Source organism: Zeugodacus cucurbitae, chromosome 6 (genome assembly GCF_028554725.1).
Source record: "Zeugodacus cucurbitae isolate PBARC_wt_2022May chromosome 6, idZeuCucr1.2, whole genome shotgun sequence".
NCBI classification, from domain to species: domain Eukaryota; kingdom Metazoa; phylum Arthropoda; class Insecta; order Diptera; family Tephritidae; genus Zeugodacus; species Zeugodacus cucurbitae.
The window spans coordinates 19,012,456-19,034,455 of NC_071671.1; the positions used below are offsets into that span (position 1 = coordinate 19,012,456).

General features: G+C 33.5%; 3 protein-coding genes across 3 annotated transcripts in view; 1 reads left to right on the top strand and 2 right to left on the bottom strand.

Moving 5' to 3' along the window:
- Window positions 1–52: 52 nt before the first annotated feature.
- Window positions 53–2,578, bottom strand: LOC105216829 (tRNA pseudouridine(38/39) synthase). Its single transcript, XM_011191522.3, has 7 exons — window positions 2,178–2,578; window positions 2,029–2,120; window positions 1,472–1,966; window positions 1,254–1,401; window positions 983–1,201; window positions 762–913; window positions 53–686 (listed from the first exon to the last, which is right to left on the bottom strand). Exons 1-7 carry the CDS (start codon window positions 2,465–2,467, stop codon window positions 577–579), a joined length of 1,506 nt encoding a protein of 501 aa, XP_011189824.2. The 5' UTR covers window positions 2,468–2,578; the 3' UTR covers window positions 53–576.
- A 428-nt stretch (window positions 2,579–3,006) lies between these two features.
- LOC105216831 (pre-mRNA-splicing regulator female-lethal(2)D) lies at window positions 3,007–8,909 on the top strand. Its single transcript, XM_011191524.3, has 5 exons — window positions 3,007–4,048; window positions 6,581–6,705; window positions 6,808–7,032; window positions 7,104–7,212; window positions 7,300–8,909. Exons 1-5 carry the CDS (start codon window positions 3,595–3,597, stop codon window positions 8,310–8,312), a joined length of 1,926 nt encoding a protein of 641 aa, XP_011189826.2. The 5' UTR covers window positions 3,007–3,594; the 3' UTR covers window positions 8,313–8,909.
- Window positions 8,910–14,646: 5,737 nt separating this feature from the next.
- Window positions 14,647–22,000, bottom strand: part of LOC105216830 (pro-resilin) — a 45,315-nt gene continuing 37,961 nt past the window's right edge. Inside the window, exons 3-4 of the mRNA XM_011191523.3 lie at window positions 15,913–15,990; window positions 14,647–15,217 (exon numbers count right to left, since the gene is read on the bottom strand). Coding sequence (XP_011189825.1) covers window positions 14,957–15,217; window positions 15,913–15,990 — 339 coding nt within the window. The 3' untranslated portion in view covers window positions 14,647–14,956. The remainder of the gene's footprint in view (window positions 15,218–15,912; window positions 15,991–22,000) is intronic.

Sequence of the window (22,000 nt, forward strand, 5' to 3'; positions counted from 1 at the left end):
AATAAAGCGCGCGAGTCAGCAGCGCTATTACTAAATTGATCATTTATCGCAGCACTGCAATTTCGATTTTAGTTATTGGATAGCAAAAGCTTCCACAGAGAAGTGTTGTACGTAAAATCTAAATAAATCTGAGTATTTGTTTAAAATTTCTATTTAAAAAAACCTGTCGTTATCTTCTCACGATATTTTTGTTGAGACTAATCGGATTATTGTATTAAATAAATGCAGATAAGATAAATCTAATTGTATGGATTGTGATTTATATATGGCTAAACTATTTATTGGTCTGCTTAAGTACTTGTGTATGTGTACTTTTGTATAAAAGTTAATGTTTTATAAGATAAGCATTTGTTTTACTAAAATTAGCAATACATACATATATTCGTTCATTCTTAACTTTTTACACACTTCTTAGGGATGACAGTGCAAAAAATATATATTGCATACATATATGCGCGTAGAAATTGTGTAAGGTTAGAACGCGGTTGATCATTACAAAAAAATTAAATAAATAAAATTAACTAATTTTTGCACACTTCGATTAAGATTTTTATTTAATTTAACATACTATCTATATTACGTTTCAACGACATTTTTCGTTACTATGTTGCTTTCTGTTGCTGAATCGTCGGTAACTATTAGACGCTGCTTTTTAACGAAATGTTCAATGCGATTCTCCAAACTCTCTGTAAAAATAAAAAATAAATATAAACGATTATTGAAATGTATAAACAGTTAAACAACTGCATATAATTACGCACCACAACGTTTGCGATTTAATAGCAGTTGATATTGACGTGGACGGACACCGTCTTGCAGCAACCATGCTTGCGCTTGCACTGGTGGTGAGGTCTTATACTCTTTTTGATGTATGCCTTCTAGTTGATGCAATACATCGCGTATCATGGTGCTTCTGTAACAAAATGAAACTTATGTCGTAAGTATCTTCAATAAGAAATACGGAGTTACAAAGGAAACATACTTGATGTTGTACTGCATCCATTCAGCTTGCACATTCTCGATGAGTTTTTGTAGGTGTTCCTCGCCGTATATCCAAGCAGTTGTATGTTCCTCTGCTTCGTTTGAATTTGTTGTATCACCATTATTTGTAGCATTACTCGTGGGTTGTATGGTGTGCTTGCGGAACTCACAGTTAAAGAGATTTAATGGTAAACCGATAGCTGGTGTGTATTGCGGTTTGCTAAAGATGAACATTTTAGATATAAGAGTTTTTGTTTTTAATTTATGCTAACCATGGATTTTTCGCTACATCCAGTAATTCACTTATTACTTCCGGCTGCTCTTTGCCTTCACCTATAAGCAGCAAGACCGCCATAATGCAGCGTATTTGATGCCAAAGAAAGGCATTAGCTCTGATTTCTAACATATACATGGCATAACCTGCAAAAAATAAAGAAAGTAATACTTTTTATTGATTTTAATTACATTACATTGATGTCAACAAATTTACCATCAACAGCATCTTTTCCACATTGCTCCACTTCGCATCTCTGTACAGTAGCTTTAAAAACTTGCCTTATATAGTTTGTCACACCATTATTGACATCCATTTTACAAAAATTTCGAAAGTCTGTATGTCTGGCTAGCAATTCACAACCTTTTTGCATCGCCTCTATACATAAATCGCCTTTTGGAAAGTAATAACGATATGTGCGCTCGACACAATCGAAACGTGCACTATACACTGGACTATGCAGCGGCATCCACGCTACTGCTTGTACGTTGCGTGGCAGCACACGATTCAGCAGCGCACAATAATCAATTTCATTAGCTAATGATGCAGCCAAATGCTGTTGTTCTGGTGGAAATTTACTACGTAAATCTATTGATATAACTTGACAGAAGGCGCTTACTTCTTTGTCGGTGCGTCCACAACGATGATAATTAGCAGTTTCACGCGACTCTATCAGGCAGGTGCGTATGAGCGCTTGAAACAGGTGGTGCTCTATAAACGTTAAAGTAAATGTGTGTGAAATAAATTTAAAATATTGCGTGTTATGATTTTACCTATTGTTGCATTTGAATCTTCTTGCGTTGCCAAACCGTGGTAATCCCAACCGAAATAAAGCAATTTCATCAGCACGTGTCGCCTGTGACTCCTATGTACAATAAACAAATTACTTTTTGTAGAGATATGAAATATTTTTAAAATTTACTTTTTAAAGTCGAATTTACGCTTCTGTGCTTTTGTTAATGGTTGTGTTACAGTTTGTTGCACACTTTCCTGAGCGGTAGTATTTTCGTTGGCGTCCAGGCTGGCGAGCTCTTCATAAAATTCACTGTCATTTTGTCCCAACTTCTTTTGTAACAGATTTCTTATTTGGAAGTTATATGCATCCAGTTGTAAAACCTTGGCTATTAGCTCCTCTTTGCTCCATTGTAGTATTTCTTCACGGTTTACACGGCCTTTTCCGCGTTTGTTTATTAGTACCTTTTTATCACTCATTGTCCTAGAATTATTTAGTATTGTAAACAATGTGATTGTTTATTGGGCAAATTGACGGTATTTTGACGTTTGTCAAAAAAAAAAAAAAAAAACAAGAGGGATCTGTGTGAATGCTTTTTAGGGATTGGTGAAATTAAATTTTCTACAACTCGCAATTTGTTTATAAATCCTATTTTAATTTGTTCTATTTATTGCATTTTATGGAAATATAGAATTAATCAACGTACATCTATATTTTTATGAAGGGTTCAGTTTTTATGACATACATATATAAATATTTAAAAAATATACAAAATATTAAATCACATTCGTAAATAAATAAATGTACGAAATGTTATATTAGATTAATGAGTCTTTATTAATAATTGTAATTAAAACATATTATAAAACATATATAAAACGTAAATTTTCTTTATCAAATACGTGCTTACGAAATACGATATTTGAATATTAATATTTTTCGCCGTTGCAACCTTGCTACATATTTAAGTGGTTCGCCATTTTTGAAGAAAAATCGTATACGTTTGTCTCTTTTTTGTCCATGAGCACAAGGTGAAAGACGACCATATTGAATTTTCATAAACTAAAATTGTGACGCGACGAGATTTCGCTGCGTAGAAAAGTTAATATTTAATGTGGAAAAAGTGAAAATTTCCTTACAAAAATATTGAGAAAATTGAATTGAATAAACATTTATTACGTTTGTGGTAAAAGTAAGTAGCGGAAAAGTTGTTAAGTGCGCGAAAATTGGAAGTGAAAAATTGTCAGCGGAGCGCTAGCTGAAAGTTCCCATGCATATATATATTTCACAAAAGTAGAAGAAGAAGAAATAGGCAATTAAAAAGTTATATGAGCATAGAAAAGTAGCACAGAGAAAGAAAGAAAAAATAAGTGTTCGAGAAGGGAAAGGAGAAGAAGCGCAAAAGCAACTCGTGAAAAAAGCCAAACAAACGCACAAGGCATACGTGCTGCTGCGTGGCGTGTTAGTTTGTAGAAAGCAATCACGTTGGAGGTGAGGTGTAAAAAACTACTAGCTACTGCTTTAGAGCAAAACGTTAACCAAAGGAAAAAAATTAAAAACTTATATAAACTAGTTTTGTGGCAAAGCATTTGCCTACTGTACTGTAATGAGTGTCGCTGCAATGACTATGGACGATCAAAGACCTTTGATGAACAGTTACGATAAAATGTCTAAACAATATGAACAAAATTTGCATGGTAATACCGGAGTAGGTGGTGGGGGTGGTGGCAATGGTTTAAGTGCTGGCGGTGCACCACCATCTGGACCGGCCTCGCCAACGCCATCCGGTAGCGAAGAGCCTTCGCATCAATATCATCATGCACATCATCATCATTCTCACCATCATCATCATCATCATTCGCGACATATGCATCAACAACATGTGGAACATCAGCCACCATCGCCGCCGCCAACTCAGCAACAGCAACAACATGTGCACCACCATAGCCAACATCATCAGGCACAACAGCAGCAACAACTTCAACAACAGCAGCAGCAACAGCCAAGCTCTGTCGCTGAGGCCGTTGCTGCTGCCGAACATCGTCAGCGGTTGCTCGAAGGTATATATTGAATACAAAAAACAAAAACAAATTAATAGTAAAAAAACTAGAGATAATTTGATGAAATAAAAAATAAAAAACAAGTATGAACAAATGTTATGAGCGTATGCTAAAATACTCGGTGTGTGTTGAAATATGTTTTATTTTGCCAAATATTTTTATATATTTTTACTAGTAAATAATGTACTCTTACTTTGATTTATTTTTGAATTGTTAAAATTTTTCTGTACAAAAATGTACATTAAGAAGCTTGTATAGACCAATACTCGATGCAAGTTAGCCAACTGTGACTGCAAACCATAAATAATGGAGTAGTTGTGCTTGCGCTAATCTTGTGGTAAGTGCGGATAATACGATGTGTACTAAGTGGAGCGTGTGCAATTATTGCTTAAACTTAATTTAGAAACTCAATTAACTAATCGAACAGCGAACACTCTTTTTGACTCTTTCAGAACTTTTTATTCGAGTACGAATCATAGTTTGTAAGCGTGAAATTGTGAGGTGAAGTAATGTTTAAAAAAATTACAGCGATGATACAAAGAAATATATGTATGCCCTTAACGAACTCTGGTTAATAATCGTGTTTGAAAAAGCCAAATAATAACGTAGTGCAAAAAACTGTGAAAAATAATGTAAATAATGAAAAGAAAAATGAACTAAAGTGCATGAAAAAATTAAGTGTCGGTTATTTCTTATAATTTGTGTTACAAACACAAATATCTGGACAAAATATCAATGAAAAGAAAGTGTTATATATGAAAAATGCGCTAATAAAAAAGCAATATTAATTATAATTATAAATTTATTATGTGTTACAATCGTCATATAATTACAATAGTAGTTTTCTCTACATATTTTCATTATGTATCTTAAGTCTTTATCACAACGCACTATTTTATCAATCATAACAACAAATAAGAAGAAAAGATAAAAAATATAAGCGGGCAACATTTATCTATTGTAAACGTCATTTCGCCACATCGTCGTCGGTATTATATTGTACGTCGTGTGTTCTGTTTCACGCTGCTGTATATCTCTTCGTCAGTTTTTCAGCTCCTGCCACACCCACGTTGATTCTTTATGCTATATTTTTATCCTGTTGCATCCAATTTAATAGCCCTTTGGTAAATGTGCTGCGATTTGTGTTTCTATCATTATGGTATAACCGAAAGTAATATAAATAATACGCGAATTCATAAAAATATCACAGCGCAATAAATAATTAATAATAAATATATATAACAAATGAAAAACTATAAAAATTTAGTGTAATGATAATGTGTTGCTAATAAGCGTATAACAAATTATATTAAAATGAATAAATATTTAAACATGTTTATAAAAACTATATAATAAATATATATATATATTGAGTGGCATGCTCTTGTGGGAAGTGAGTGTTATATAAAGCAAATGAGTGGCCTAATGTTAGAAAATGTTTCATGGTTATTTAGATCAGAAATATTTTGAATGCAATTTGTAAAATTGTTCATAAACTGGCTTTTACAATAATCACAATCTGTTTATTTAAAAATTTCTAATTGTTTTGATAATTTTCTAAGCGTAAAATAAAAAGATATGTAATCATTGAAATAAATTGTAATTCTTCATAAACATTGTATATATCATGCGAAGTGTTAAAATCCGGTATTGTCTGAAAATGTCAGAAAAGAGTGTTAGTTGTCGATGCAATTGTGTTTTTCAAAAATAAAGCTATGTCTGCAATAAAAAGATACGAGTGTATTTCTAAAAAAAATGTGCGCTGTTGGCATTTTCATGGCTGAAATGTAAAATCTGAAAGCATTTGAGAGAAAAATTGTTTAATACAAATGCTTATATATTTAAATATTTATAACATGGCACACAGAAAATAACTGTTTGTATATAATTCACAGTGCTGGTTGTGCGCGTAAAAAAAGTTAATTGAAAAAAATATGAAGTTCGTTGCTTGTGTTTGTGTATTGCGAAAAATAATTTAGAAATAAAAAAATCGCATTATAGTTTTTCTATATTGTTTTGGTAAAAAAAAATTAATAATAACATTGGCGTTTGCAATTCGCGTCGCAATATACATAACGATACGAACTGGTCTGAATGGTCTGTTGTCACACGCTTCAACACTGAGCTGACCGTCCTCCAAAACAAAAATATACACACAACAACAACGTAACGTAACGCAACAAAACGCAGCGTCAACACACTCAGAAAACAAAAATGCCAACTCGAAATTCACGAAATGTGCGGCAATGCGCACACAAACGCACGTTGTTGCACCCAGTATTGGTATGATTTCGTATTAAGTTCAATTTAGAAACAAAATATATATAATTATTTATTATAACTTGTTCACATAATCTATGTATGTATGTATTTTATGTTATATTTTTAAATGTCTACAACATTGTTCATCACATATTATTTAGCTTATATTTAAACATTTACAACAAATATTTGTATATTTTAAATTTTTGCTACGTAAATATATACTTTCTTTTTTTACTAAATATGAAATTCTCTTCGTCGTTAATTTAGATGAAATTGAAAATCTCAAGTTGGAACAGACGCGTCTATCGCAGCAATGTGTTGATGCACAGCGGCGCGAAAAAATACTCATGCGCCGTTTGGCCAACAAAGAGCAAGAATTTCAGGATTATGTGGTATGTTGCAAGCAAAAATGCATGCTTAAAAAATAATAAATGTATAATTAAATAATACCATTTATTTATAATAATATGTATATCATATTAAATTTATTACAGAGCCAAATTGCCGAATACAAAGCAGCACAAGCACCCACAGCATCGGCATTGCGTGCGGCTTTGCTTGACCCCGCTGTTAATTTGCTATTTGAGAAGCTCAAGAAAGAGCTAAAAGCAACCAAAGCTAAGTTGGAGGAAACACAAAATGAGTTGTCCGCTTGGAAATTCACACCGGATTCCAATACTGGCAAACGTTTGATTGCCAAATGTCGTTTATTGTATCAAGTAAGTTTACTTCTTTTTTTTAACGGAACTTGTAGAATATTTTGTAATTTGTGAAAACTTATCTTTATTAGGAAAATGAAGAACTTGGTAAAATGACTTCCAATGGGCGTTTGGCAAAACTAGAGACTGAATTGGCTATGCAAAAAAGTTTTTGCGAAGAAGTAAAGAAGTCGCAATCAGGTATGTAAAGCTATTACATTGTGAGGTTATGAAATATTATTGATATTTTTAATAAATCTACTTTTAACTTTACTTTTACATCCACAGAGGTCGACGATTTTCTACCCGAATTAGATGAGGATGTTGAGGGCATGCAAAGTACAATCTTATTCCTGCAACAAGAACTCAAGACCACCCGCGATCGCATACAAACTTTGGAAAAGGAGAATTATCAATTGAAAACTGGTAGTTTGGACAGTGAGACTAATATTAAAGTCTCTGATGCAGAAGTTACTGATGCCAATACACCAACACTGCACAGTAGCCACAATGGCGCTGTTGCTGCATGCAATATGCCAGTAAATGTTGCCGAAAACTGTGCCATACCCTACAACACTGTCGCCGCAAACATGTCAAACAATGTCAACAACACTTCGCTACCGCCAACGCACAATACACTCAACAATGCCAACGATTTGAAGTACACAGCAGCGCGTCCCTTGGAAACCATCGATGAAAATGCTTGTCTACGCAACTATGGTCAACCCAAAGATTTCTACAATGGCAATGAAGAACAACAACATGTGCCAATTGCGGCTGTTAAGCCCATATTGGAAGCTGATGCCAACAACACTTTGAATAATCCCTTCAATGTTGCCTCACCCGCTGTGGCTGGCAGTGGCACCATGTTACGCACGGTTGCTTCGCGCAAACGTAATTACGATTGTAGTGAACTGAATGATAGTCCAGCTGTTATAACGCCAGCGGCGCCGACGCATGTCACCGCGCCACGCACGTTGCCACCGAAAAAGTCGAAATTACGTCGCACTTCGGTGCAAACGAATGAAATCAATGAATATGACGCCGGCAATTGTATTGGCGTTAATAATGCACAACAACAACAAATGTTGGGTGGCATTGCCGCAGTTGATCCGTTAAGTATTGTCGATAATGCGGTGGTTGGCATGGCGAATGAGGAGCATCCCAGCAGCATGGCAATCGATGAGCCGGCAATGGATGCTGGTGGTAATAACGGTGGTGTTGCGTTGCGTATAATGACGCGAAGACGTTCAGTGCGCCAACAACAAAATGGCAATATCGGTGGCGACAGTAATCATTAGGCCGTGTGTTGTGTTGCATGTGAAGTGCATAGTGTTAATGCACGAAGTTGAGCTAGTTATACATACATTCATACATATATCATGCGATATATATGCATATATTTTTTTTTGCGACTTGTAATGTAATGTAAAAGTGAAAAAAAACCAATACTATAGGGTTTTAACATAAAGAAACAAACAAAATATGCAGAATATAATGATGCTAAGGGAAATTAAACAATAACTGTGTAAAAAATACAAAAATATATAGAGAAACTGAAACAAAAAGGCAAACAAATAATTAATTAAGTAACCAAGCAACAAATCTGCAACTTTTATGCAAAGAAATATATTAACTGTACTATATGAAGCAACAATTAACGCTCTAATGAACTGTATGTGTTGTTAATGATGAACAATGTGCGCGATTTTTTGTTTTGCTTCAAATTTGTTTACCTCTCAACACCGTTACTGCATATGTAATTAGCAGAATTTTTTTTATTATTATTTTATATTACAAATTGATTATAGTTTATGCGTTGTTTTATTTACTTGAGCTGCTATTTGTAATAAATAATAAAAAACGTAAATATTTGAAATTTACTGATGAAATCATGATATACGTTTGCACTGCATTTTATTTAATTTTTCGATTATGTTATTAAAAGCAAAAACAACAAATAACTACATGTATTTTGATGTATTTCAAAATGTTGAGATTTCTGTAGTGAGATTAAAGCGTTGATGTGGCATTAGTTACATTGAATGTTTAATAATAATAATAAAAACGAAATACAAAAACAAAAATACATGAAAAAATACAAACATACAATTAAACTGTATAAATTAAGTTAATAAATAATCAGGTTTAACACAAAAACAATTGCTGAATTTCATTTGTGTACTAGTGGCCGTCGAAACTCGCCCAACAAGTGTACGAGCTGTGCGAAAGCACGTTGTTTGTAGTTTTGAAAACTAAATTATGAAAATTAACATTTTAGCAGCCAACCAGTATTTGATTTTAGTGAATTTTTTACGGCGTTTACGCAGGAAAAAAGTGCGTTTTTGTGTTTATTAGAAAACTATTAAATATTAACTGCGCTTTTTTAAATTACGAAATATTAAATGTGTTTCTTTGAAATGTATTAAATATTATACTTCGTTTTTTAAACTTTAAATGCGCTTTATTATGTTGAAAATATATAATTGCTGCAAGTTGTACAATTCGGTATTACGGCTGTTAGCTTTACGCTTTTTTTTAGTGAAAATGGGTTTTTGAGTTATCTCATTTTTGCTGTAAACGCGTCCAAAAACCTGTATTTGGAATATTTTACTGCTGCTATTTTCAGTTTTTCGAAATTATCACACATTTCTCAAGTTTTTGCTTAAATTATAAATTTCTGTTTACAAAAACAATAATAAATATTAAAAGTTATGATTAATCGACGGGATTTTACTCAACTACATGAGATCTGCAACAAACTTACTAGAAATTTAATTGTAGGCATGCATAAATATGTTGTAATATCTTAAAATGGCTTAAGTCGATTTAACTTAATATTAAAAAATTAGAATTTTCCTGAGCAGCGCATAGAAGGTTAAATTAAATTTTAGCAATAAATATTATTTATTATTGTTAAACAAATTTAATTATTTATTATATTTATTTTGTATTATTCAAAACATTCTTTTGTAGTATTTAAATATATTTGTATTTTTTATATTTTTTTATTTTTATTTTATTTATTTTTATTTTATTTTTTTTTATATATTTTTATTTTTTTTTTGTTTTTATATATACTTTATATTTTCTCTTTTTATATTCAATTAAATATTTTTTTATAAAATTGTGTTTTATACATTTTATTTATTTTAAACTCATTTTTAGCGCACACATACAAAAATATCCATATATATATAAATATATCCATAGCTAACCTGCCCTTTTAGTAGCATTGTTAAATAACTAATAAATATAATTAAAATATCCTTATTGTAAATTTTATAAATGAAATGAAATCTACAATCTTCCAAACTGGTTTAAACCCGTAAAGGCACATACATACATATATTTAACAATATCTACCAAAATACAATAAAATTAAGTTTTTAAAAGATAAAAATGTGTGTAAGAAAATACTAATGCGAAAACAATTAAAAATGTACATATATTAAAAATAAATAAATAAAGTATATAAAAAGAAAAAAGTTAATAAAAAAATTATAATAATATAATAAAGAAATAAATAAAAAAAATTAGTAAAAGTTAAGAAAAATTTTTGAAATATTTTTTATTTAACTCATAAAGTGAGAGAGAGAATGTCTAAAAATAGAGCGATTAATAATAAATGCCTAGAAATAGCAAAAAATAGAGCTTTTAATAATAAATATAATTTTAACTAATTACCAATTAAACACTTAAAAAAAAATAATTAAAATAATCAAATAATGCAGCCTATATGTTGTATAAACTCCAAAAATCATTATAAAATATAAAAGATCTATATTTTAATATTAAATTAATATAAATGTAATTAAATAAGCAATTAAGTGGCTATGTCATAAATATTAGTAAATAAAACATTAACCATAATTATATAAAAAAAAAACATAAAACCAAAATATACAAATTATTATAAATATAAAATTTATTGATTATGTCTGCATGTAAATTACTTTAAGCTTACAAAATTAAGAAAAAAAATATCAAATATAAATTTTTATGTGTGTATATAGAAGTAAATGAAACACCAAACAACACTAAACTAATTATTTAATAACTACAAGTCTGTGTGAGTGAAATAAAAATAAAATTAAAAATTAAAATATTTAGTAAAAACGAACAAACAAACTATAATCATAATTTTAAGCATAAATAAGTCAAATTTTTGTATTTGTAACAAAAAACAAAATAATTATATATGTATGCATATATTAAATAAAAGAAACTATATATAAAAAGACAAAAAACAACAATAAAAAATCTCATTAAAAAAATTCCTCAAAGCAAGTCCAAATGTTAATGCTGTTGCGTTAAAATTCTATGTTTTACCAAAATGTTATAAATTATTAAAACAATGACAGAAAATATTTAAGAAGAAATAAAAAATAAAATAATGACTTATTTGTTTATAAAAGATTTGTTTTTATTTAAATTAGCGTATTTTGCACATTCACTTCGGTGTTTGTTTACTCAAGTGTCGTTGACATGCTTTGTTGTTGTTATTATTATTGTAGACAAGCACCGCTACTATTTGCCGTTACTCATCGCGCAATAAGTATTGTATGTGGCTAGTCGACGGTAGATGTCGCTATGCATAGTATTAACCTTTAGGTGGTACCTTGCTCCCTTGGTGGCCAAATATGGCTTCAAAAGAGAGCTAAGTAAAAATTATTGCTTTCTTCATCGCTTATAGATTTATTATTTTGCCTAAACAATTATTAACCCACGAAATGTTGTTGTTGTAATGAAACTTTGTCTAGAAAGTGCTATTTCTTGTTTGTAAAAATGTCACCTAACGGTTGTTCCAGGAAATTGTCTGTTTCCGCGAGATCGGGACACCGAAGTGAAACAATTTGTATATTCAAAATGCTAGAAAGTGTTTGGAGTATTGGGGGGACTCATTCGAATTTAGATAGGGGTTCCAGAAAAATCGAGATAGAGATTAACGTGAAAGGGATAGGACGTGCAGCTTTCAGAATCATTTGATCCATTTGGGTTGAGTTTGATTTAGTAAAACATTGGGTCCAAAAGGGCATACAGAATTCTTGGAAAAATTGCTCCGTTACAGATGGTCTGTGATCTTTGGGATCTAGATCAAATTAGATCCATGCCGAATTTAGAAGATGTTTAACTTGGGAATTATCGGTGGTACTAACCGTGTTGCAGAAATCATCTCGAGCTCTAAATGACAAATTATTCGATAGTCGGATGTCATAAGATGGGTTGTCATGGAATGGGATATGAAGATTCTAGTAAGAATTTTGACAAGTGATTGTATGTGGTCGGGAAAGATTCTTGGACAGATACTCATTTCGAAATCTATTTTCTGCGAAATCGGTGAAAGCTATGGTGGATGAGTGCAGACAGAAACAGTGTTGTAGCTAATTCTAAAGTGGTTAAGATAAGTCACATAAACTTGAGGAACACAATACTTCAATAACTGCATATCATTAACGAACTTTGAAAGACCTCCTAGGTTGCTGTAACGATGTTCGATCTGTGCCTTTAAAACTTTGAATATGTTTTAGTTGCGCATTTTGGACTTCACATCTCCGAACTCGACAGCTGTATGTAAAAAATGTACACGTAGAACACCATCTACCTCTCTCCGCTCTGTCTATAAACGTTGAAAGTGAACTTGATGTCTCTTGCTTCACTTGAAGTTCAAGGTTATAATCGAGAGCGGCGCCATTGTATTTTCGGACGCAGCTGTTGCTGTTCGTTGACTAAATGGTCAAGGTTGCTTCGGGTCAAAAACACAGTCTTCGTTGTTTTTTTAACAACTAAAACAACAAATTCACAAAGATTATAGCAGCAGTCATAACTAAAGCTCAAAATGACATTGAACAAGGCTGTCGCTGTTACTTAGCGGGCCAGGCGGTTCGGTATGCACCTGTCGACAGGTGGATAAAGAGTTGGTTGTGGGATAACATACAGCCAATTGAAATAGTGCGAAGCATTTCGAATATACATTTAATACCAATACCGTTTTTCTTATCCTTTACTAAATTGCAAAGGTCAAAATCTTTAAAGTATCTCTTGCCAAGTTGCACTTCACTTTCTTTTAATCCCAGACACTTTTTATTGGCAACAAAGTCATAAATTATGTGGCCACGTGGGAGTCGCGCCGAAGTGAAAATGAGCAACAAAGTCGAGAAGAGAAAAAAAAACAATAAATAAAAGCGCGTCTAAAACTTCAAGTGCAGCTGCAGCACAGAAACTCATTAAAAGTAAAAGTAAAAGGATAATAAAAAGGGATGGTCAATACGGAAAAGTGAATGAAATCTCAGAAGTCTAGAGAGATTTTATTAAGTGGTGGTGCATATCCACATATTAGTAGTACTACTGCTTTCATAGTAAATATATGAACATATTGCTTAGGTTTCACTGCACTTTAAGAGCCAATTGAATATTTCTATTTTTTTATTGCAATATCCGTATGAAAAAATAAGTTTTTAGAAGCTTTCACTAAAGTTCTTCGAGCTTTCACAAAAAAAAAAAATAATGTCCTATGAAATTGACAAACATTTCTTCCCGTAAAATAACATTGATAACATATACTCCAGTTGAGAAAATATTGTATATTTACATATTGAGAGCTTTCATACAAAATGTTAAGCTTTCATGTAGGTTCACTTTTCACAAATGGTTATAAGTTAAATACTCTTTCTTCGCACTAGAATGTAAATTTTTAGAAAAAATTGCTTTCATAAACTTTTCTATTCTGAACTTTATAAAGCTTTTGGCTTGGTTACCGTAGTAACCAGTATTTGAAAATAAAATCTTCATAGTTTAAGTACAACGTTACAATGTTAACGGCTGATAATTCTAATATGAGAATAATATTTAACTGAGTAAAATAACTTCAGAGCTTTCACTACAAACGGTGTGATTTTGATTTCAAATATGAAGCCTAAAATAGATAAATAGAAACAAAGTAGGGTATAGTAAATATCAGGAAGTTTTACGAAACACCAAACTCGCATTCAAGGTTTTTACCTTACCTCGAAAGCTTTGTTTCAACAATTTTAACTTTTTTCAAGAATTAAGCTCAGAGTCGCCTGATGCAATAATTTTGCTTTAAGAATTAAGATTAAGAACACTTTACTATTAAGCTCAAAGCTCAAAAGTGGACCTAGCATCTTTACAGAAAAAAGCTTTACTGAAACGGAAATATGTTTCAGGGAGCTTAATGTTTTTAAAAAGTAGCTTGTATACATCAACGAAAGAAATGCACAACTTTTGAAATATTTAGAAGCTTTTCCCGAAAAAGCTTTAAAACTTAATAAGTAGAGCTTTTAAAACTAAAAGCTTTGCATTAACAAAAATTATAATTTTCATAAACATACGAATTTTCGTAAGAATGGCGTACATGAAACTCTGATTAACATCACTGATCGTAAGCTATATTTTCCTCAAAACTTGTAAATTATATAAAAACACGTTTGATCCATTTCATTTTATTTTTTTATTTATTCGTAAAGAGTTTGAACATTTTAAATACTGCATATAAAAAAATTAAAATGAATATTATTATTTTTCATTCGTTTCGAAAAATATATGAGAACTACGCTGTATATATTAGTTAAAAAATACATATAAAAAAATTTCAATACTAAAAAAAATACATAATTAAAAATTAAACTAATGATAAAAATTCGATGGATTTAAACAAAAAGTTTTTACAAATAAAGTTTATACTCCAAAAAACAATAATTTCATTTCATCGCTTGATCGTTGTCTCATCTTCATGCAGGAGGGGGGAGGCAGTGTTAATTTATTGTTGTTGTTGTGGCAGTTGCTGTAGCATTAATTGCAATTAAGTGGTGAGTGGGCGTGAGAGCAGGTGAGTGAGTGAACTGTGTGTATGTTTATGTGCGTGCGTGCAAGAGAGTGTGCTTCCGGCGCTCCAACATCATCATCATCAACATCATGTGCTCCCTCAATATTTGTAGCCGGGCCGACCGCCGGGGCCCTGTGGATATTGTGGCTCACCCTCGTAGCTAACATCCGCATGGTAGCCAGTCTTCCAGTCGGCCGTATAGCGTACGATCTGTGTGCGACCATCGGGCAGTGCAACGCGATATTCACCGGTCACCACATCACCATTGCTCGAAGCTTTGTGGGCATAATCGTTGGCGGTCTCAACATCATTGACGGCGTACTCGAAGTCGAATGGCATGCCGGGAACGTGAACGTGACCCTGTGTTGAAAAAAAGTGTAAATGATTAATACTGAAATTACGAAAAGCTTTTAGGTGGTACTTAAAAAGCCTTCATTGAAAGCTTTATGTTAATGAAATACGTGAGAAAAGTGAATTGAAAATATTTATGATATGAAATTTATGAAGAAATTCGCTCAGTTCTAGCCTATTTTAAGTTAAAGTTCTTGCAAAGCTTTCGGTTTTTGCTTTTTCATTTTAATTTTTTGGAAGCTCAAGATTTATTGTATTTTCATTAAACTTTCCATTAATTTTTATTAACTGTATATTGAAAGAATTTAATAAAGCTAAATTTGTATCAACTGATAAAGCTTTCGTGGACTATTTTTGGAGAAATCCAATACAGTGGAAGCTCTAACTTATTAAATTTTATTAAATTATTTTATTTTCACAAAAATTCATAGAGCTGGAAAAAAGCTTTTGCTAAGAAACTATACAGTTTTCTGAATATACAATGAAAGCTTAAAGCTCAAATTATTCAATTACATTTTTTTAAATTCGTTTTTATTAGTTTATTAAATTAATGTATGTTCGCAAAAAAAATCTTAGACTTAAAAGCTTGCTAATGCTCTTGCTAAGAAACTGAAAAGCTTTTTGAATATGCAATAAAAGCTTAAAGCTCAAATTATTCAATCAAAATACATTTTTATAAGAGTATAGTAAATATGTTTACTTACGGGCTCACCGGGTCCAGGTGGTGAAGGACGTTGTGGGCCTGGTGGGCGTGGTCCAGGACCGGATGGGGTTCCAGGCCGCTAAAAATATGCAAAGTAAAAATATTTTTTTTTTTTAGTTTAGGAATTTGTTTTAAATGATTAAAAAAGATAAAAATGAAAAACAATATTGACTAACAACTTCCGTTATACCGTTCAAATTCTAAAAGTCTTTGAAAAATAGTCTGTGCTTGCCATCCAATTAATGGTCTTGATAATATTAATATTTGAATGTTTGAAGTATACCATTCTCAAATCTCAGTGGTCTTAAATTTCGGGTGCAAGTCAAAAGTTAAGCTTTTAATATTATAATTATAATAATATTATTATTAATATTATATTATAATATATATGTTATAATTATATTATAAATATTAAGGCGAATTATAAGGGAAGCAAGAGCTGGCTCTCGTGCTTGCGAAGAAGCGAATACATCATGGTATAGAAATTGTTCCAGTTGAAGATCTTTGCTATTTCTATGATGAATGATACTGTCCATTTCCACCTTGAAACGATTTATGAGGTTTTCTAAACCAATTCCAAGGTTGCCAGGAAACTATTTTCACTCTGTTGTAAAGCTATCGATTAACTGAAAATTAATCTTAGGGTACATCTGTAATTTCCCATAGACGTTTAACTTTACAGTAAAAGCTTTGAAGGAACCCATTTCCAAGTTATTCAAAGTACCTAGTAAGAGCTTTTTATTCTCAATTAATTTTGACCTCATCGCAGATCAGTTATTTCCAAATAACCTTCTACAACTTTGGAATTTTCGAAAGCTAAATTCTCAAAAAGCTCCAACAAACACCTGAAAAGCTCTACCAAAATTATGTAACACACTCCAAAGTAAATGCCACAACTGCGAGCCCTAAAAGGTATTTCACAGTCAAATTAGAAATGCCAACAGTGACCAGTGGCACAAACAGACGCCACACTACAACAAAAACAACAACAACAGTGACTGGATGGCTGTAAGTAAGGCAGGCGAGCACCCATTTTCGGCGGTGAGTGAGGTGACCCAAAATGACAGGCAAAGTCAACATGTATGCCAAATGGAGAAGCGGTGATCAAATAGTGTTGGGATTTTAGCAGTGCTCAACAACAACGAAAGTAACAACAATATGAAATGTGTCGTAGGCGAATGGCGACATTCAATTGCCGTACGTACGTTTGCCACAATTTGCGGCAATTGCAGTGCAAATTCAATGCGAAATGCGACAACGGGCGAAAAATGCCGGTTACAGCAGCGCAGCGCCCAAAGAATCGCAGTGGAAGAGAAGCAACAATTTTTTTTTTTTTTCATTTTTCGCTCTGCTGTTTTTCTGGCTTAGAAACCGGAGGTGCGGCTTTGCGCGCATTCGAAAAGAATGCCGTTGCCGCCAATATGCAAGTGGCTGGAGGTGAGCGTACATAAATACATATGTGCTCGTGTCGCTGGTGTAGGTTGCTAGCCTAAGGTACTGTAGATCGCAGTAAGCGTATGTGCAGTTAACGGTGTGCGGGTGTAGCGGCGGCGCTGCTGCTGTCAGCCAGCAGGTTGTTGCAAGCCACTTTAGGCCACGATCGGCCGCCTCAAAAGTAAGCTCGCTTGCTGGCAAGCTGTAGCTTCAGAAATACAAAAAAAAAAAACAAGTAAGGAAAGGCTAAGTTCGGGTGCAACCGAACATTTTATACTCTCGCAAATTATTTAGAGATTTACCTATATTTTCGGTGAAAATTTTTCCTTAGGCACTGAGTTCTTCATGTTTGATATCAGGTGCCTTGAAAAGTCATGGTCCGATTTTGACATTTTTTCCACAAGTGATGTCACAGCTCAAATACAGTATTTGTATAAAGTTTTATTTCGCTATCTTCATTGGTTCCTTATGTATATCTTATAAAGTGAAAGAATCAGAAGGATTCAAAATTGAGTTATATGGGAAGTAGGCGTAGTTGTGAACCGATTTCGCCCATATTCCACCAGTATCATCAGGGTGTCAAGAAAATATTATATACCGAATTTAATTGAAATCTGTCGGTTTCTGTTCTGTCTCTTTATGTGTTTTTGGTTATCGCCATTTTGTGGACGTGGCAGTGGTCCGATTCCGCCTATTTTCGAACTTAACCTTCTTATGGTGCCAAGGAATACGTGTTCCAAGTTTCATTAAGATATCTCAATTTTTACTCAAGTTACAGCTTGCACGGACGGACGGATGGACGGACGGACGGACAGACAGACATCCGGATTTGAACTTTACTCGTCACCCTGATCACTTTGGTATGTATAACCCTATATCTAACTCGTTTAGTTTTAGGACTTACAAACAACCGTTATGTGGACAAAACTATAATACTCTCATTAGCAACTTTTGTTGCGAGAGTATAAAAAATAATAATAACAACAACAATAACATTGACAACTGTTCTTTTGCTAGCAATCCGTCCGTTAGCCCTGCTGATAGTCGCTGTGTCAGCTCTGTTGCATGGCTGTCTGCGTTGACTGACTGTTTGGCTCTCTGTCTGTACGCTTGTACGCAAGGCTGACTGTCTGGCAGCAGTTTTTATTGTTATTTTTGCTATTTTTTATTGTTTTTATTGTTGTTCTTCGTCATGTTGTGTTGCCAGCTGTTTTTTGCCGTTGGTCGCTTTAATTTAAAGTTCAAGAGTTTTTGTGGCACGTCGTGATGTGCGCTGGTGCGGGTCGCGAGTGTGCTATTTCGCTTATTGTTGTAGTTACTATTATTATTGTTGTTTTTGCTACCGCTTTGCACTTAACTAAGTATTGACGTGCTTGTGCTAGGCGACTGTGGCTTATGGCTGCATATAAGCCAATTCTTAAACACAGCGTTGCATTTTTGGTTTAAAAAATTAAATTATTTTTTGTCAATGTTATTTTCAATTTCCTTTCTCGATTTTGTTCCTTTTTTATTTTCTCATCAGCTGTTTCTGCTTAAGACTTTTTGTTGCATTTTTGGTTTAAAAAATTAAATTATTTTTTGTCAATGTTATTTTCAATTTCCTTTCTCGATTTTGTTCCTTTTTTATTTTCTCATCAGCTGTTTCTGCTTAAGACTTCACTTTTCATGCCGCAACTATTTGCTTTCAATTTCTTCTATCATTTCAACTTCTATTAATTGTTGTTGTTGTCATTGTTCTTTTTCGTATTTTGTTTGTTGTCTCTCACACGCCTTGCTCACACACACCTCGCAATGTCAAAGGTTCAAAAGACGGTGGTTCAAGTAATTTTGCAAGTATGATAATTGTTGTAGTTTTACAGCTGTTGTTGTTGTTGGTGTTATTGCTCTAGTGACTGCTAAAAAGGTCGAAAGTGGTTTCGCTAAATGCTTACTCGAAAAAAAAACACAAAAATTAAAAGTGGCACCATTAAACTGTGCTTCTTTCATTGGTGGAAGTGGGTGACTGAGGATTTTCCAAAGTTAGCTGCCGGTTCCATTGCTCAGACATATGACAATGCTTTTGAAAACTCTAGGGATTGCTTTTTTTAGGCTCGAAGTTACTTTCCCGAGCGCTTACAAGACAAATAACGAGACAAGCAGGTCTGTTTCATGGGTTTCAAACTGTTCCACTTAAGAGTTATTTAAACCTACAGACTACAAAAGGGGTCAATAGAAGTAATCTCCAGAACCCTAATTAACTGGAAGTTTTCTTAATGTATCGATTTATGGTGTCTTCTGTTTATGACTACAAAAGATTCTCGCGTTGTCGAGAACCAGTATATAGAAACTAAAGATGATTGCTTCTAGAGGAAGCTTCTTTATCAATAACTATGTTTACATGTTAATGGGTAGATTTTCTTTAAAAGAATACACATTTCGGTAAGAGTACATATCCATATTTGTTTTTTTTTTTAATAGATGAGATTAAAAATGACATCCTCCGTAGAACGCAGATAGTTCCTTGGCAAAAGAACTTCTTTTCTCATTCGCGGTCTTAAACTTAGCTCGATGTTTTCCGGCGAATGGAGTTTTGAACTGATTCTGAATCACAAAAAGATTTTTCGAAAAGCTATTTTCATGACAGCGATAAGTCGGAAGTTTTTCCAGACTGGATAAAGAAGCGAAGCGTATGGGTCTGGTGGTGAACGAGGACAAGACGAAATATCTCCTGTCATCAAACAAACAGTAAGCGCATTCGCGTCTTGGTTCCCACGTCACTGTTGACAGTCATAACTTTGAAGTTGTAGATAATTTCGTATACCTAGGAACCAGCATTAACAGCAATAACGTCAGCCTGGAAATCCAACGCAGAATCACTCTTGCCAACAGGTGCTACTATGGACTAAGTAGGCAATTGAAAAGTAAAGTCCTCTCTCGACGAACAAAAACCAAACTCTACAAGTCTCTCATCATTCCCGTCTTACTTTACGGTGCAGAAACGTGGACGATGTCAACATCCGATGAGACGGCACTAGGAGTTTTCGAGAGAAAGGTTTTGCGGAAGATTTATGGTCCCTTAAACATTGGCAACGGCGAATACCGCAGACGATGGAACGATGAGCTGTATGTGTTATTCGACGACATAGACATAGTCCAGCGAATAAAAAACAGCGGCTACACTGGGTAGGTCATGGTGTTCGAATAGATGAAAGTGCTCCAGCTCTGAAAGTATTCGATGCAGTACCCGCTGGTGGAAGCCGAGGAAGAGGGAGACCTCCACTCCGATGGAAGGACAAGGTGGAGAGGGATCTGTCTTCGCTTGGTATAACCAATTGGCGCCAAACTGCCAGAAGGAGGGATACGTGGCGCGCTGTTTTGGACTCGGCTATAACCGCGTAAGCGGTGTCTACTCCAGTCAAGAAGAAGAAGATAAAATTATATTAACTTTTGAGAGTTATGGACGACCAATGACTCAAATGTACAACAGGAGGAAAACTCGGCAAAATATACTTCGTCGGCTTGAAAAAGTTAAGAAGAATATCAAACTAGTCAATCAATTGATGTTTAAAACAATGGACAACTCGAGGTGACTTAAACTTTTTGAAGACCATCAACGAATATAAATATTGAACTTAACCAGTACAACTCTTTCAGTGACAGCGTGGTAATAACGGTTGTTGGCGCATTTTTTGTGTGGAACATGGAGAAAGTGTAACCTAGACATTTTGTACGCGCTTTTTAAAGATTTCGACTCATGAAATTTGTAGAACTTCTTTTAGATTGAATTAAACAGCTTTCGGATGAGGCATAGTATCAGTTGAAGAACTTTATCAGAGTCGCAAGTTGTTCTTGAATGGTCATATAGGGTATTTTTTAAAGGTCTACCCTTTTCTAACCTTTTTTCTGTGATTGACTTATTACTTTTGATAGTTAAGTTATTCTAAAAATAACGTCTTCTATCCGCAACTCCGACCTAACCCATACTATGATACTATCATGTAGTTAGTTTGGTTTCTTAGCCGCTTCGTGTTTGCCTCCATGATCGTGGATGTATTATATCCAAATGTCTAGTGGAGTTGTATGTCCGTTTGCCATTACATTATCTTTTTAGAGGGTCCCAACTCAATTTAACCTCAAAATCCATTTCTAAAATATTTCTTCCTTGAATTTAAGATGCATAGAGCTCTATATCTGAACAACATTAGCACATTATTTTCTAAAAAATATATTTGTATCCTTCTTTAAGGCCTCCCACAACTTCCTCCTTTCTAAATCATTTGTTGCAACTGCTGTAATTGTAACAGATTACACTTTCTGGGGCATCAGCATAATTGGCAAAGCAACTAATTAGCAATAAAAATCTTTAATACAGTCTGTAAGTAATTTGATACACATTAAACTACAAACAACGATCAACACAAAATGCCGCTTTTCGCAACATCAACGAAATCAGCAACTAAACTCATTTGTTGCAAGCGCAAATGAAGTTGTTTTTGGATGTGTATGTATGTATTTAGTTAGTTAGTGTCTGTATGTATGTATGCATCTAAACATATCGGAAATCTCGCCCAACCTGCAACACGTAAAATGAAGTCATACAACAGCGGCTGCTGTTGCCACATTGCATTTTTACGCTGCTGCTTGCAACATTTTGTTGCCAACTCACAGGGAACACA